Source organism: Etheostoma cragini, chromosome 12 (genome assembly GCF_013103735.1).
Source record: "Etheostoma cragini isolate CJK2018 chromosome 12, CSU_Ecrag_1.0, whole genome shotgun sequence".
In the NCBI taxonomy this organism is placed as follows: domain Eukaryota; kingdom Metazoa; phylum Chordata; class Actinopteri; order Perciformes; family Percidae; genus Etheostoma; species Etheostoma cragini.
This window is the reverse complement of record NC_048418.1, coordinates 15,723,219-15,740,741: the sequence shown is the minus strand read 5'-3', so window position 1 is coordinate 15,740,741 and position 17,523 is coordinate 15,723,219. Positions and strand designations below refer to the sequence as shown.

Sequence of the window (17,523 nt, the reverse complement as noted above, 5' to 3'; positions counted from 1 at the left end):
AAAAAAGACAGCCCAGCTTAAAAGGACCAAGGGAATCTCACGCAGAAAATGTCATCTTCACTGTTGTGTAACTTCAATCTCATTGTCTGGTCTTTGGAGGAATTGGGATCATTGGGAGAGGGAAGAATCCGATTGCAGCCCTGCAGTACACCACATCGCTCGAGGAGCTGAACTTGTGTGTTTCTTCACAAATGAACTGCACTCAGAGAAATGTCAGATTTAAGCTGTGGCTAATATACGGCACATCCATCAGTTAATGAATCTGGCTAATTAATCCAGCCTAGCAGCATTGTCTGTGGCTCAGTGCCATTTGCACTGTGAAAAGCTACTGTGTCTGAAGTCAACGGAAAGGAAGTTAATTCTCAAGTTACACATTGCAATGTAGACTTTGCTAGAACCCAGGGACGTTTTTTTATCTCACAAGGCTGCAGTGTCTTTTGAAACGACAGGGCAGTGGGTCTTATTTGGGAGACAGGATGTAGTGAAGCCATGTCTCCTGTAGTTGCTCAAGGGGTGACCAGTAGTTGAGGGTCAGAGAGAGCGCTGCTCTGCCAGCCTGCTTGCCCTCCCCATCAGCACCTCATGAAATATCTAGACTTTGCTACATATTTTACTGGCAGAGGGATGCGCAGAGTGAAGGCTGTGGGAGCGGGTGTGTGTTGGTGGAGGGGAGAGTTTTGAGGGGAATGGTGGTCTATGTATAACAGTGTCTATTTTTTGTCTGTGAGAGAAAGAGGAAAGACGGAGAGAGATATTATTCTCCTTTGGAATCTGGATTCTGGGGCACACAGGCCCAGGAGTCAGTCAATCTGGCTAGTCTGAGGGGGGCGGCTGGGCGGGGGGTCCTAGGAGGGCTGATTAGACGGATGCTCTCCCATCATCCATCTCGACAGGCTGGCGAAAATTGGCTAGCCCCTTGCAGGGTAGAGTTCACGGGGGGAGGCGGTGGGGGAGGATGTGGAGCGGTGCACTGGATACCTGTCACAGCCTTTGGTCTGTTTCAGGATCTCAGAAGCAAATTAATAAAATATCGTTCCTGCTTCCCTTTACCTGCCGTGGCAGCACTCCCTCTCGCCGCTCCTTCTCCCAGCTTGCATTGGCCCTTTGACCCCTCCGACTACAGTGAGAGATGAGGAGCCCAGGCAGCCTGTGAGTGGGCCAGAGTGTCAGGGAGAAACTCCAAACTCAAGACCTGGCAAAGACAGAGAGAGCTTCCACTTCTCTCGCTGCTGGAACACAGCTCCACTTCAGACAGACTGACAAACGACGGCCCTGTGTTACTGAGATATTTTGAAGTGTGATGCCTGGGAAATGGCAACCCAAAACAAACAACAACTAAAAACAAGACTCCAACCTGAAACCTGCAATTTCTGTTTGTTAAAGTCTTTAATAGACAGTGAAAAAAGGCAAATTTGACATCCACAATCACAAAGTTCAGAAGTTGCATCCTAAGATAAAGAGGGATCTATAAAAAAAAGCTTTGAGTTGGTCACGGTATTAATACACTGATGTAGTGTATTTTTCTGTATGAATGTGATAAGAAACAGTAATGCATCCATATGAGCCACATAGGTATTTGAGCGAGTGTGTGCATACAGTCACATGGGACTGCTTTTAGAGCATGGCACAGGTTGAGCGTAATGATCGTCTTATCCCCCGAGCTCATTCCTGCTCTCCTTTCATAAACCCTGTTTCACAACAAAGTGCCATAGGTCTTTCATGTGCTACTCTTGTCTTTTCACACAGTGTGTAAAACAATATAATCATGCATGAAACAACACCTCCGGGAGGTGAAGATCACTTCATTCCAAAAAATGTCAAACAAAAAAAAGTAGGAAAATATCCCCAGGTTATTTGAGATTGTTTACAGGTACCGGCAGCAACCCCTGCTATATAGAAAACACTTGTACCAGTGAGAGATGAAAATGCGATAAACAGGAGGCCTCGGCATGAATGAAAAGACTCCACGTAAGTGCTTTGGTGGAAAACTACGCTTTTTGAATAACCTTCTTTGTGGTGGATTTGCATGTAGGTGGATCAGGACTTGTTTTATTCATGGTTGCGATGCTCAAATGACCAGCAGATAATAATCACATTCACCTTCCTCCTGGCAGACACACGCCCCTGTGTTAACAACCTGAATCTCAATATGAAAATTGTTCAGACTGTGCAGATCAATGGGCGGCCAAGCCCTGGATACTTCCTCTGGCAACCCATTAATACATAGTGGGGCTAATCCAAGTTTCAGATACATCTACTTGGAGGATGAAGTCAGAAGCTTGTGGTTTCTTTCTGTGTTTTAAGGCAAATTAAGAATTATTTCAGAGATTGTGCTGAACCTGATGGTTATAGACTACTTATATTTTAATTATTCAGTTTCAAAAAGGTAATACAATGGATATGAGAAGTGTGCCATGTGTATAGCAGAGAATCCCCCAAACAAAACTGTTTGAAAACACCACCGCCCTGAAATAATATAATAAGGCCTGTTTCATTTTTTCATGTTCTCCAAGGACCAGAGAAAAAGATTGCTAGAAAATGGATTATCTCTCTAACGTTGTGAGTTCATAAGTCCAACTACCAACTTTGTTGAAGGGCAGATACGGTCTCCCATAGGACAAAGCTCATATTTAGCCATGAGGCCTCCTCTGTGATTAGGAGGGGAGATGCAGGCGTATTGACTCAACTGTGTTTTTGCCTTTGCACTGTATGTAATTACCTCTTCAAAAACGAACATTCCACTAATCCTCTAATTCCAGATATTTTAGTGCTCTGCTGGTCTAATAAGCAAATCAAATCATATCTGCACATCACAAATGAGTTTTGGAAACGGACTGAAATAATTCCTTCTGAGTCTCTCATCCCAGCTGGGACGGAGGGCATAGCCGGAGTGCAGTGAGCGGTGTTTAGTGTTTGTTAAGCTGTCATGTGTGATTAGCGGTCGTAGCTTCTGCTGGTGGCTCTTTTGCTACGCCGGCCCAAGGCTCACCTGTAACTCTGTCTGGAAGAAGAACTTCTGTGGGCACTGCGAGCAGTCGTAGATCTTATCCTCCTGGCCGTGTGCAGAGAAGATGTGCTGCTGGAGCTTATTGGCCTGGACAAACACTGACACAGGGACAGAGGAGAAGACATAACTGAATGTTAGTGCATGACTTTAAAAGTGCTGTAATTAGCAAATTTCAAAAATTGTCCGTGTAAAAAGCCCATACTCTTTGCTTCCTATTGTTGACTGTGGTAAACTAGAGTAGAGCATTGCCTGAATTAAGGGATCAAAGACAATATCACAATTTGCATCTGTCTGAATAAAAATTGGAGAAAGACCATGTCAAAATGCAAGGAAAATGACTTAATTACAAACAAATGAATGCACTGTCAATAATTGAAAAAAAAACATTGTATGTATTTTGCTATATAATTGAAAACAAAAGACAGACAACAATTTAGATGTTAACAGTGAAGCTAGAGTGGTCCTACTCGTGGCACTAGAGCTAGCGGATATATAATGTTTTGGGAATAATGATGCTCTTTATTTAGCACTACTGTGGGGACAACAAGCCAGAAAATAAACAACCAAGAACCAAGAAATTGGCAAGGCTTCAAGTGCAAAACATGGCCTCCATTAGTCTACATCGCTAATTATATTGACAATATAAATATTCATGGTGTTGCACTACTTATTCATGCAGACTCAGACTACATTCACCATCATATAAACACAACTTGCTGGCACTTAAAACATATACCATACATTTGTGCTTTAATTAAACCAAAGTCCAAGCTAGAAAGCTAAGGGGGAGGCAATTGTGTGGCTCTTGTGTCTTGCATTTGTGTGTATATGTGTGTGTGCATGTGTGCGTGTGTGTATCGGCATTCTCCAAGGAGCACTTCAAACATGCCGTTTGTTATCCCAGACCCTTGTGCTTTAAGGATGACTGTCTAATCTCAAAGGTCTGGATGCTCTGGAAAAGTTAGCATGTGGGGGCTTCATTTGAATTTCTTACAGCTGAAAATAACTTTTCTTCTAATGCATGCACCGTGGGGCCACAAGGAGAGGGAGAAAAAACGCACAGCCACAAAAGGTGAGGTGTCTGTCGGAGATGGCTTTGGGGTCGCTGAAGCCCTGTGGCGGGGCTCTGCAACATTAACGTGTCCCAATTTGAGCTCACCTGGGAGAGCGGTTATTAATTATTGAGCTGCGTACACTTGAGACACACTCAGCTTCATTGAATGTCACACTCCTGACCTGGGAAATAAAAGTTTAGATTTAAAGCAGACACACTGTGGTGATGCTTTCAGACTGCTAATGCCCAGGGTGACAGCTGTCTCTGGAACATGGCAGCATGTTAACCAGAAATGAACAAACCTCCTAATGAACAAACAACAACTCCATGGTCCATTTCAGAAAGTAATGACCACAACAATATGGAGACAAACACAATTGCAGATAGACGGCTGGTTTTACAGTCTGCTACAAAACGTTGCCGCTCAAGGTTAAGGCCTCGGCTATCATTCCCATTTGAGCCTCTGTTATGCTCCAAAAATGATGACAATTTTCTATGTGGGGAATACATGCTCTGAAAGACAAAATGTGTGGATAAACAATAGCTTTTTTCTTTAGTTGTGTTTTGTCTGCATATACTGTACAGAAGCAGGTCACAGCAGCTGCAGGAAGCCTTCATTATGTCTTTGGCTAGCGGAGGAAAATGTCAATACAGCAAAAATAAAAATGGATTTGAGACTTGGGGGGCCTTCAAATACTATACAATAGGGCCAAACACAACTAGGATGTCAAGCTAGCTGATGCGTGTGGTTTACATGCATATCTGGTCCAGTTCCAGTAAGAGACACATTTAATCAGCTATGCATTTATCAATTCATAGCTCTGCAATCATTCATATGCAAGTGGATTATGACAGTTGACTTAAGTGCCAGAGCTTTAAACGCACTAATGGCACTAGCAAGTCAACTGTCTATAAGAACAAAAAATACTAAATGGACTTGTGACATTTAAGGCAAAGATGTAAATGGAAGCTCAACAACTTCTTAGCTAATTCATTTAGTTCAGTTTTGACGTTTTTTACAGGCTTGGGTTGTTTTTATGATTACTAAAGATGATTGGAAAATGCAATGTTTGCTAATATTAACTTTGGTAGCGCTTTAAGTAGTTGTAAGAGTTAAAAGAAAGACTCTGTCTTAGTCTTCATCACCTGCATGCATAATCAAATTAGCATGCTACATGTCATAAAGGGATAAGCTGAAACGTCCAATGAGGGGACATTGTATTGGTATTTGGCAGCAAGAGTCACTTATGAAATATGCCATTGCCATGCCCATTTAAAGGAGGCATGTCCTCCTAGAGGGTTAAAATGACAACATCGAGAAATAATCCAAAATCACATCCAAACAGGATCAGTGGCTGGCCATTGTTTCTCTCCCTGCTGAGAATGAGACAGAATAAAGAAGGGAGAGACAACTTTGTGGAGTTTGTTGGCCGTGGAGCCAGAGTGGAGCTGAACAGAGCGCTGAGCCGGGTTGGGCGTCAGGGGTGTCAGGGCTGAGGGGGCTGAGGGGCCAAGGTCTCCTCGCTGTGGGGGATATTAAGCCCTCTGATTAGATCTCAGGGGCAGCCCATGGCAGACGTCTCCTTTACTACAAGCCCCAGCTCATCTTTATTTTGGCAGGGTGGTGCTCTCTGCAGCCTGCACTGCACCAATACTAAGATGTTTGTGCAGGGAGAGAAAAAAAGTTTATCCTTTTTTTTCCTTTCTCCTTTTCATTTATTTATTTGTCTAGCCCACATGTGTTCATTTCTGCTTAATCCAAAAATTCACAATGCAGAGGCTGATCCAAGTGTTCTTAACACAAACAACTCGGCTATGTAAGTCGATTTGGAGTTATAAGCTGATAATTATGTTTTTTTGAGTTAAAGCTAAGCCCATGTTGATTTTTTTGGATGCAAAATGTTATAATTCTGTCATCACACATCAGCAGAACATGGGCAGCGACTAAACAAAAAGCCAATTAAATTACTGTATTTGTGAGAATCTTGCAGATTCGCATCCTGTAGTTTTTCAAGTTGTACTTCACGCTGTGACATAAGTAAAAGAAAAGCACACACACACACAAACACACACACACACACACACACACACACACAAACACACACACACACACACACACACACACACACACACACACACACACACTTTCATCAGGCACAATTTCTTCTGTTTTGTTTGTCTTAAGCACATATTACCAATCACAATTTCCACACCAGCCCTCACTACTGCTCCTAAGGGTGCAGACAGACACTTCTAGCTGCAGGCTCCCCAACTTCTGAAACCTGTCAAATCTGTCCTGGGAGAGTCAGCCTCCCTCTCATCATCCAGGGGCTTATGGACCTCTCTCCATTTGCCCTCCCTCCCCTACACAGTTCTCTTTTCCTCATTCTCTTCCCCCCTTTCATCTCACATCCAAACTTGCCAGTTACAACCTTCTCAGCTTCCTCCAAGTTTAGTCTCCTTTTCTCCTCTATTTTGTCTCCCCTCATGTACTGTCTACGACTTACTTTTCCCCATTCTTTCCTCCGGTCTGTTTTGTGGTGTGGTTTGCCCTCAGTCCCTTCCCTTAGGTGCAGATTGAGGATAATCAGGTATGTCTAAAGAATGACAAGCACTCCCTGCCTCCCACTAAGTTTTTGGGGCACGGGGGGGTATATCAAACTAACACATGGGCACAGAGTGGGGATGATCTTTTAAACAAAGGGTAAAGTAAATCTAGTGAGCTCAATGACCCAGCCTCTATTACCAGCACCACCTAGTTTGATCAAAGTTTTCTTTTAATGTCCAGACTCATTATGTCTGTAATAGGGATCATTGTAATCTGTAAATAACATTTTTGGAATAGTGCACAAAACATCAACAGCATCTCATCCACACCGACTAATCAAATCTTTGTATGACTTAAAGGTCCAATATGTAATATATTTACTGTAATAAATCCAAAATGACACCAATGCATAATCAGATATTAAGTTGAAATACTGTCTTTTCTAAGAATGCCAATGACAGTATTTTCTCCTTTGGAAATGTCTATTCCGTGATGGAGTTTCTGGGTTGCCAGATATACCTGTAAACACGTGAACCCAGCGTGCTACAGCTGTAACATTAGTACAGCCATGAAAGCAGCAAACAAACAAACAGGATCAACAGAGATATATTCTACCTGACCTAAAAAAAACACGGAATGTTTCTAACAGTTGTGTGACCCGACATGTTACAGACCCCGGTGAAATATTGGAGATGTATTTGAAAGATGGAAACTTTAGAACCCAAAAGGACGCTGGGTTGGCTATTTTCTTCCTGAACGGGTAAGCATTAGCTTTAGGCTAATTTATCAGGTTACTCACAAAACCAAATTGAGACGCAGCCAGTAAAATGACCCCAGCTGGTCCTGGCTAACGCCGCCATGCTAACCCTGCTAATGTTATCGGAGGACCAGGCAGGTGGGCCAAGGCTGTTTACAATGGTGAGTTGTTTTAAGCCAAGAGAGGGGGCTGTAAATTGAGAAGAGAAGACCGTGAGTTTGCAGTGTGTTCAGCAATTGTTGATGAAATTCTAAGCCAATAAAGTGTGTTAAGTCGGGTGGAGAGGACAGCAAGATAGTGCTATTTTTAGCAGTTCCTATTGTAATTCTAAGCTTAGGAAGTGTGTCTGTCAGTTGGGTAAAGAGTTCCACGTGAGCACTGGCTTCTATGAATGTCAATATAGCCAGCATCTAACGCTAGCTGCTTTGCTTTGCTATGATGATGTCTGCCTATGTGAGACAAGCGTCTAGCAACATTGTTGTGGATGCTACTTCAGCAGGCTTTGGAGGGCGATCTGGCAAAGCGGTTTCAAAGCGGTGTGGATGCTGCGGTTTCAGCCTCTGTGAACTTTGAGTCTGAGGAGGAAGGGGCTGGGTAGACGACTCTCCAGTATTTTGAATTTGTACTGCAGTAACTGTTTTAAACGCTAGCTCTCATTATTATATATTGCACCTTTAAATAGTGAATTATGAGAAGTAGGCTCTGGATAAGCCCTAACATAACTATGACAGTAATAATAAGTACTTTACATAACTTTATAACTTAACACTGCTTCATTTCAGAGATAAATACTGTATTTTCCTTTTTTGGTATTCTTCTTTTTACTCATTGAGTATTAAGATTTTAAAAAATAGCTCAACTTTGAACAAGCTACAACATATAAGCGCTGCATATCTGTTATAATCACGGTAAATATTATTATGTATATACATGTATGAGGAGTAACTGCATCACGTGTAGTTTTGTTTGTACATTTTATTATTTATATCCATTGTGTTGACAATACTTACTTTATATACTTCTAATTCTAATTTTACTTTACTTTAAAACCCTCTCCTAGAAATTATATTTTGTACACTACCAATTTGTTTTGCCAGTTAGTTTTCATGGGAAACCATGCGTTCACATCCTGAGTCCTGTTTGATTGTGTTTGTGCAACAAAACCACTAAGGTTAAGGTTAATTTAAGATTGTGGTTTTGGATAAATAAAATAAACACTCCTTGTGTTGTGCAATATGTGCAACATCTATGCAAGACCAGAATCTTTCCCTTAACCTTAACTAAATGCTCTGAGTCCCGAAGTACCATTAGAAGTTAATCACGCTTTAATTGCAGACATTGTTTGAAAACAAATGAAATACTGTGCTAGAGAACATTTTTTTTCTTTGTTTTGTTGCTACTTTTACCTAGGTATAAGATCTGAATACTGCTGCTGCATGACTGTATATGTATTAAAAGTAACAAAATTATGTTTAAATTGAACACATAATGAAAAGAAGCCTACATACATTTATCTAACAAACTGCCAGTTAGTGTATGTCAGGGTGTAAAAGTAGTGTCTTTTCTCTGCTTTATTCCAGGCTCAACTTGAAGAAATATATTCAAGGACAGCTGTCAGCCAAACTCTCAGTTCCTCCTTTTCCTCCGAGTGCTCTGACTTCAGTCTGCCTGTCCCCTGCATCCCCAACAGAGGGAGGCCTTTCAGTCCATACATGCTCTTCACAGCCTGCCTTCCCCACCACCATGGGCCTTTGCCCATCTGTCTGTCTGCTCTGCGACCACTGTCCTGAGGGTGTACTCTGTCTCTCACTCCTCCCCTCCCTCCCAGCATCCCTCTCTCATGCGCCGTGATCGATATGGACGCGGAGGGAGAGGGGGGACCTGTCTGTCAAAGCCGGCGGTGGAAAATGAAGGCTCAGATGAAGGAGGCATGCTCTGTATATTAAATGCCCAGACCCCTGTGAGGGGTGGAAGGGGGGTTCAGGGTGGGGATATATCAATAGGCTTCTGCTAAAAGAGAGATAAGACCAAAAAAGCAATAAGAGAAGTAAAGCGGAGTAGCGAGAGGGGAGTAGAGAGAAGAATATATGAGGAAAATGAATAAGGAGCTGAGTAGTGAGGTGGATGAAGAGGTAAGAAATGTGGAACAATATTTGAGCATAATGCTAAATGTGAACCAATAAATGCTAATTGGTATAACTAGTGAAGGGGGCGCAAAAGACGGAAATGAGCTGAGGACCCAAAAAGTGCAAAGAAGAGTAAAGAGCTGAGAAAGGAGAAAGAGTGAAGAGCTGAAGTTAACGACTTTGCAGATTTCATTATAGAGATAGTTAACCCTGTTGACACTGAAGGAGGGCGCTATCCTCTCAGGAGGAGTCTGGTCCTTCCACCTCCACGCACAGAGACAGATGAGATCATTACAGCTATCAGCACCACTGCCATCCACAATTAGCACATCTCCTTTTCTTTGCCCACTCCTCCATCCCCCATCTCCCCTCAGCTCACACTGTCCTCCCCCCTGCTCTCTTTCATCCCCCAACTCTCACCTCATGACACTTCTTTGGCCTTGATTTGGAGGCAATTTGACTAAATAAAAAGCCACATGCAGCAAACTGTTCTCAGCTTTAGCCAACCTGCTTGCTTGACCTTTCCTCAACTCATTTAGAACCCATTTGCCATTGCACACATAAAACAACACGGAAATGCAAATCTTTGCGTCTTGAGAATGTAAATGTCTCTAAACATGTACATAAAAACAACTCTACCATTCAAAACTGTCAGTCCACTGGGTTGCAAATCCATGATACACTCTTATGGACACAAACACACGCACAATACATACCTGTAAAGCAGACTGGACACTTGAAGGTTCCTCCCATGCCCTCAAAGCTGTGCTCGATCAGGTGGCATTGAAGCTTCGCTGGTGAGTCGAATGACTGACTACAGAGCTTGCATTCGTGGTTCAATCCTTCCTCTGCAGAGAAGAAACAACAAAAACACACAGGAAATCATAAGAAAGAAAATAAGCAGAGCATGAATGGTTGAGGTCTCATTCTGCCTTGTTTTTTTTCTTTTCCTCTTTCACAATTTAAATCAACACATTTGTTGCAAAAAAACTCTGCTTGTGATTTTTACAAGACAGGAAATAATATAAAGTGCGATGTGCACCCATCAGGCAAACATTAGATGACCAGCAAGGGTTCTAATCACTCAGAGGAGGCCTTGCACTTAAAACATGGTGAGCGTCCTCATTTGGAATAACTTACATGCAAAATCATTTATTTTTAGCATCTGCAAATTACAGCAGATTTTGAAGGACGTCTAAAACAAAGGAAACAATCAAAAATAAATAATTGAGAAAGAATATTTTACTAGTCTCATTTCAGATGTGCAGTGTTATTACTATTGCTGCAAGGACAAAATAGTATTAAAAAATAGTTTCTGAAACCTTGATTTTATGTCACCTAATCATCTCATCACTTCTTCAGTGTATACTGACTGTCAATGCTGCCAAAACAGCTCTCCTCTACAACATGTTCACATGTCGACATTTTTAATACAGTGATACGACGTGTTATTTTAAGAGCACGAAAGACTCCCAGTTTATCTGCTTGACATTAGAATTCCCTGCACATCTATCTTAACGTTAGACTACCTCAGCCGAGGCCACTGATAGCTTAAATAAATGTCGTTCAGACTGTGAACCTACAGACTCATTTGGAGCACAACAATGTGCTGACTCAAGCTTCCAGAGAACGGCCCATCTCCAGCGCGTCAATAAAAAAAAGGCCCATACAGTCTGCTATGGGGACGGGCTGGTGCTCGATCAAACTCCTGCCAACCCTGACATTAGGCCAGCTACTGCAAAGAGGGTGGGGTGGATACACATGGGACTCATCTAGGGTTTATCCCCAGGTCTCTACAGCCCAGTGCCCATCGCATAGGACCTGGGTACTAGAAGCATGAATAAACAGTCCACCTAACCAGCTGTGCCCAGCTCAAGCCCTGGAGGATCCAAGTAGAGGTGCTTTAGGCAAATTTGGCAAAACATGTCAGCTGAAAACTGCTGCTAAACAATATAAGTATTGTATAGTTACAATGTTAACTTCATCGGCAAATTTCCATTCCTTTTCCTTAGAGTTATTTCTCTTCTGACCACTACAGTCTCACCTGAAACAGATCTTTTGTTTAGGCTTAGGTTTGTCTGTAAAGAAACTGCTTATATCTGTTTTTTTCACCATCAGTTTTCTATTTTTCAATTTCTTACTTATTTTGCTTACTTTACTAAGCTTACCTGATACATGGGTATAGAAAAAGGTACTGTAGTATCTCTGCACCTATTGAGTCTGACTAATAGTAACAACTGCCACCTAACGACCCCTGGCATTTGTAGGAAGAGAGGGGAATGGAAACATCTCCTGCAGTGCCAAAAAAAACAGTGTATACATATTGAACTTGCTCCTGTAACATAATACCACATGTCCTTTTACAATCTTTTCTCAATAGCATAAACATGTGGCAGTGCATATTGCATTAGGTGGTGTCTACAGCATAAGAACAAAACATACAGGAAGTTGTGCATCGGCCAAAGCTAACAGACTATGTTCCCTCATGACTGTCTAGTAAAAGGTAAAAGCCGATGAAAGCAGCTCATGATATGTTCTGCAATCATACATTTTACAGATGAGCTGTTCTGTAGCCTACATGTGTATCTGAGTGTGGCAGCAGGCATCAGCGAGAGAAGGGGGAGGAGGGTGGCACGAGTGCATCAACGCAGCCGTGCAATAGGATCACTGCCCTCTTTGATCACCACTAAGTTTGCTTATCTGTGTGAGGGTGTACAAGAGGTCAAGCTTGCTGCAGGGTTCACAGATCTGTTCTTCTGGCATATGCGCAGCCCCTTATTTGACCCTAGCGCATAACGCTGTCCCTTTGGAGACCTGGCCTGCTTCATTATGCAGATAACTCTGCACCTGCCTGACTGACCCTGTGTACATGCATGTGTGTGTTTATGTCTGTGAGCAGGTGCATCAAGGGAAAGTGGCATAGACATATTTATACAATATGTTTCACCATTTGAAGAATAAGGCTGGTGTTCTTCTACATTTTTCTTATGCCAACAATGATCATTAACGGATTAAAATCAACATTGTGTTATCCTGTCTCAACTTCCCTACCCTGAATGTGTCTCTTGGCATTAAACCTGTTCATTCCCATTGAATAAGTACACCTTTAAAAACAAGTTGTAAATATCTAGTTTCATTTTTTTTAAAGGAGCAGTAATTACCTAAAAACAGTTGGACGTTGTAGATTTTACCAAACGTTAATAAAACAGGAGTAAATTGTGCATTTGCTGGGAACTATTTTTCGTGCATTTATACACATTTGGTGTGCAAGCGGGATGGTGTGTTTGGGATTGACTCAAAGTAAACGACATTGCCCATGTTCATTGTAATGTAGCAACACGTTACCCGGTGCACAGGTGGGGCTCATTCATGTGTTCTAATAGTTTTTGGAAACAATAGAGGTCTATGGCACAGAGCAATGAGCTACAGTATGTCTTTGGCTACAGTCACAATCCTTGTTAGGAGGATTAATTCAGTGTAGGTTTTGGTGTTTTAATGGGAATTGTTCACAATTAAAAAAAGTTGTTGATTTGGAACACAGTATATTAAATACAACATTACTATATTTACAGTGATATGTGTTTACATTTTTGTCAGTACAAAGTTTTTCATATGTTTACAAAGAACCCTTAACTGAAATAGTGCAATGTACTATATAAATAAACAGATGGGAAAAGAAAAGAGGGATCAATAGAGGTTTGACTGTGAGTCTGTTATGAGTAAATTGTGCTCTGTTAGCCCCTGTAATGCAGCCTGTGTAGGGCTGGGTTTGTATTCAGCAGTGTAACAGCGGTTGAATCAAGCTGGCAGCCTGTTTCTTAGTGAGAGCCAAGGGAGGAAGTCAGCTCGATCGCCCCTATAGCTGCCTCATTGGGCTGAGGTCACTTCCTGTTGCTCCCCCAGCCTTTCTCCAGGGCTGCCCAATCAGTTTGGCCCTGCGTGGGCTCCCACCCCTCTCTATGCACTGAGCCGACTCTGGATATAGTTACAGGGCCACAGGGGACTGTCAACTCTCTCTCTCTATTCTCATCTCTCTCTCTCTCTCTCTTCTCTGACTCTCTGTTTCCGAGGCTCCCGAGTGTTCTCCGCTGCCACCACCCTGTCCCTCAGCACTCCTAAGAAAATCCTTTAGATGAGAATGGCTCCTGTGACTGCTCTCTCTAAGCATCCCTGACACCAGCAAAGTAAGCCCATCTGCATATCCACAGGGCCTCGCGTTCCTGTGGCTCATGGTTTATGTATTTCACAGCTCCTTAAAACACAAACGCCTAATATCTCTCCCATGTGGAGGACAGGCGAAGGAAAGGCAAAGTGGAAAAACTACTCTAAAAAAGAATGGTCTTTATTTCTCTGTGCTGTTTACTTTTTATCCAGGCTGAAGTTCATGCGCCGTTGAAGGTTGTTTGGGACATTGGGGCATGCGGGTCTGGCTTGCATAGTTTAGTGATCTCTTTAAGTAACAACGGCACAGCTGCAGCATATTGAATTCTGTACGTTAAAGGTGTGTGTACATTTGACAGAGACGCCTCTGTTTGCTTAGTGTCATATGCACAGCAATCAGCCGACAGTGAGTAAAAGACAGAAATTAAAGTAACTAAAGACTTTCTGATAATGGTATGTAGTTAAGTATAACGCAGGACATTGCTTAATTAAAAACTCTCCCTCAGCTTATTTCGTTCCAACATCACCACTCCCCCCACCACCACTCCACCACCACTGGCCCTTACTCTATTTAAACTTCTCTGTTGAGGAGCAGTTTGAGTTAGAAGGGAATTCAGAATCACTTTGATCATTTGGCTTCGGAATAGAAAAATCTGATACTTAGATTTACACTCCTCTCTGGGAGATAGTGAATGGTTCTTTGAAGCTCACTCTTAGAGGGACCCATGCTGCTTCTGTCGCCAAAGCAGCATACTCTAACAAATGATATTAAGGACATCAATCAAGGCACTTCTTTGCTGAAAGTAATGAGTAAACAAGTGGGGAAAACAAAATGAGAAAATGTAGTAGGCAGGAATGGGTTGTTTTGGAAAAGCCAGAGACAGTTGGTGCGGTCAAACTGGCACTACAAAGTTTCTAAACTGCCAAAAGTTGCCATAAAAGCAGAAACACCAGCTCGGAGCTATCTTGTTTATGAGGAACTTCACCTTTAGCAAGAGTTTGCTTTCCGTTCTGCCATCTGTTTCACAATATTCAGCCTGATGTTGGAGTTGTATGTTAATATGGTTTTCAACGGACTCACTGCTGTATATACAACCCACTACGGGATTGTGGATGGTAGCAAAGTAGACAGCTCCAGGCCTGTAAACAGTAGGTGGGTTTACTTCTCTCTTCTCTCCGCGGGAACTATCCATTAACAGATAATGGGGGGAAAATCAGAGTGATTAAGGCCCAGGGAATTATGGGTGAATACAAATTGACTCCACCTCCGTGTGGTGTGCTCTCTTGAGGTGGAAGCACTGCTCATAAGGAACAAACTCATTTCGAAAGTACTACAAGTCCCATTAAGGCCTGGAGAATGCTGCAGAAGGGGGTGGGAAGGTGGTAGGTGGGAGCGCAAAGGGACGGACTCCCCCTGGACCAAAACTGATTGGAGAACTGGCGCCTGGGGGGAACATTACTAATATCTATTTCCTGCCTCCACAGTTTGAGAAGGACAGAGTGAATCAAGTGCAAAATGTCAAAATTAAAGTACAAGATTTAATCATGGCACCTTGAAAATTCACCCCATTCTATCAAAGCGTTAATGTATTACACAAACTGTGATGGAAATGTGGTCGAGTGCTAGCTAATAAAATCAAAGAGATTGGAAAACTACCGTAGCATTAAAGGGAAAGCTTTACTCCAGTTTGCCTGTGGGGACGTGGGAATGCAAAAGACACATTCTGTGCCTGCAAGTAAAAAGTAGAAGACGAGCTAAGCGAGGTACCAAAGCCCTCATGTCAGGGTCCCAAGTTCGGTGCATGCCTGATGCTGTTTTCCTACCTCCAGAGAGAGAAGGAGGAGTGAGGTGTTGGCTGTGGCATGTCAGTGGTGGTGACACCCTCACACAGCAAGAGCAAAGGATTGTGGGGGAACATGGATCTGGGAGAATGTCAGCTCTGATGCATGGCAGCTCGTTGGAGGTGCTAATCAGAGCAGGGCTAGGCTCCTGCTAGGATCAGCCACTCTGCGCCTACATTAACCGCCTCACAGCTCCCATGGCTACAGGGCCAGAGGTAGAAACACCAAACTGACAGGTTTTTGTGTTGAGATAAACATGCGTAACGCTTGAATGGATGTTACAAAAGGTTTAGCAGACTAGAACACCTTTTGGAGTTCACAAAACATGGGGGACAAAAACATAAGGACACTTCTCCTTCTCCCTAACATAAACACACTGAGCAGACATTTCCACTTGAGTTATTTGCCAAGAGCCCCTGTGCATCTGTTTAGAAAAACTCAGTTCTTACTCCGAAGGAGCAAATAAATAAAATAAAACCAAAAGTCATTAATATTGGAAACATATGAAAAAAGCACACCTTTATGCTCAATTAATTGGCATGAATGGGTTCTTATGGAAAAGCCAATTATTCGTATTCTTATCATTCTTATGATTCTTATTATTATTCCTTTATTTTATACCAGAAAACCCAGATGTAAAAAGGATAAGTTCAGACAGCATGAATGCATGTGCCGCTTCCAACACCAAGCCTGGTATTTTATGAAGAACATGCTGTGCTTTGTGTTCCTTTATGCATGGCTTACATTAGGCGTTAAGAAGCTTTTATTACTCAGCTGTGTTGTGGCAGCATGGCATTATATCAGAGGAAATTAGATTTTGTCTCCTTCAATAGCAGATTATATGTTGACATTTCTCATTCTCTTCTTTTTCTTAAATTATAGAATAAGTAAATGTGCAATGTCACAATAGACAGATAGAAAAGTGTAAAAGTAAAAGCGTAAAAGTAAAAGATAGTAAAAGTGTAAGAAAAACACACAAGCTTTGTCATTACATATGTGGTGTAATATATTTTGGAGGGCCTTGGTCATTTTATTAATCATAATTAAAAGTTTTGTGCATTTGTATTTATATACATTTGAATATTTGAAACAGCCCTGAATGTAATTCATCAGCCTGCAGCCTACCAAAGGGAAACTAGTAAAATCATGAAGAAGCTGGTGTTTCAGCAGGACTTGGCGCTACTGTGTGCTTTGAACGATGCCATTTTGTGTTTTGCCTGGAACACATTACCAGCTATTCTTACAGCTGAAACCCACCATGGCTAAAACTTGGTCAAATGAACAGTGTGTAGGTCATAGAGGCAGAAGAAAAGAAAAAAAAGAGAAGGGAGAAATCCAACACAACAAAGGCAAAAGCTGAATACTTGTTAACGAATGATGTGTAGGCGCTGCAGCTGCAGGCAGGTATGGAGGTCCGTTGGGGACAAACAGTGCAGGCTGCTGAGATGGATTGCATGAGAGTGCTGGACCCCCCTGCAGCCACACAAACCATTCTGCACTGAAATGCTCTAATTTACTCTATACATGCCTATTCTAAACTGCTAGGCTTTTTCTTGTTAGAAGAAAATAAAGGTCAAGTGGCTATGCCCTGACTTTACAAAACTCTCTTTCATTGAAAGTTGCTGAGCACGTGAGAAGAAAAAACAAATTACAAACAAGCAAAGAAACAGTAAAAAGAAAAAAGGAATACTTTCTGGCAAAAATGAAGAAGCAAAGAGGAGAAAAAAAACGAGTTGTGAATCCGACCAGAATTTCTCTCAGCTCTCAAAAGATTGAGTGGCCTGAATGTAAAAAGTTAATTATGGGCACATGCCTGGCTTTTTCCGCTAGCCTCACTGTGGTATTGTCAGACTGAGGTATGTGGCTCTATGGGGTCTGTGGTCCACACAAAGGAGCAGGGAAAGAGAGCGATGCGGAGAGGCCCCTTGGCTGGGCTCACGGCATGGAACACTGTACAATTAGCCAGCCCCTGCGTTCTGCTGGCTTATAATTATCAGTGCTTGCCTTAATTGACTCCCTTAGCCTGCT

The 17,523-nt window shown here is 42.3% G+C and overlaps 1 protein-coding gene across 7 annotated transcripts in view; it reads right to left on the bottom strand.

Moving 5' to 3' along the window:
• Nucleotides 1–17,523, bottom strand: part of LOC117953863 (zinc finger protein 521) — a 90,566-nt gene that overhangs the window by 8,983 nt on the left and 64,060 nt on the right. For all 7 annotated transcript variants that reach the window (XM_034887268.1, XM_034887267.1, XM_034887261.1 and 4 more), the window contains 2 exons: nt 10,209–10,340; nt 2,990–3,105 (listed from right to left, as the gene is read on the bottom strand). In XM_034887268.1, the coding sequence (XP_034743159.1) occupies nt 2,990–3,105; nt 10,209–10,340 (248 nt within the window). The remainder of the gene's footprint in view (nt 1–2,989; nt 3,106–10,208; nt 10,341–17,523) is intronic.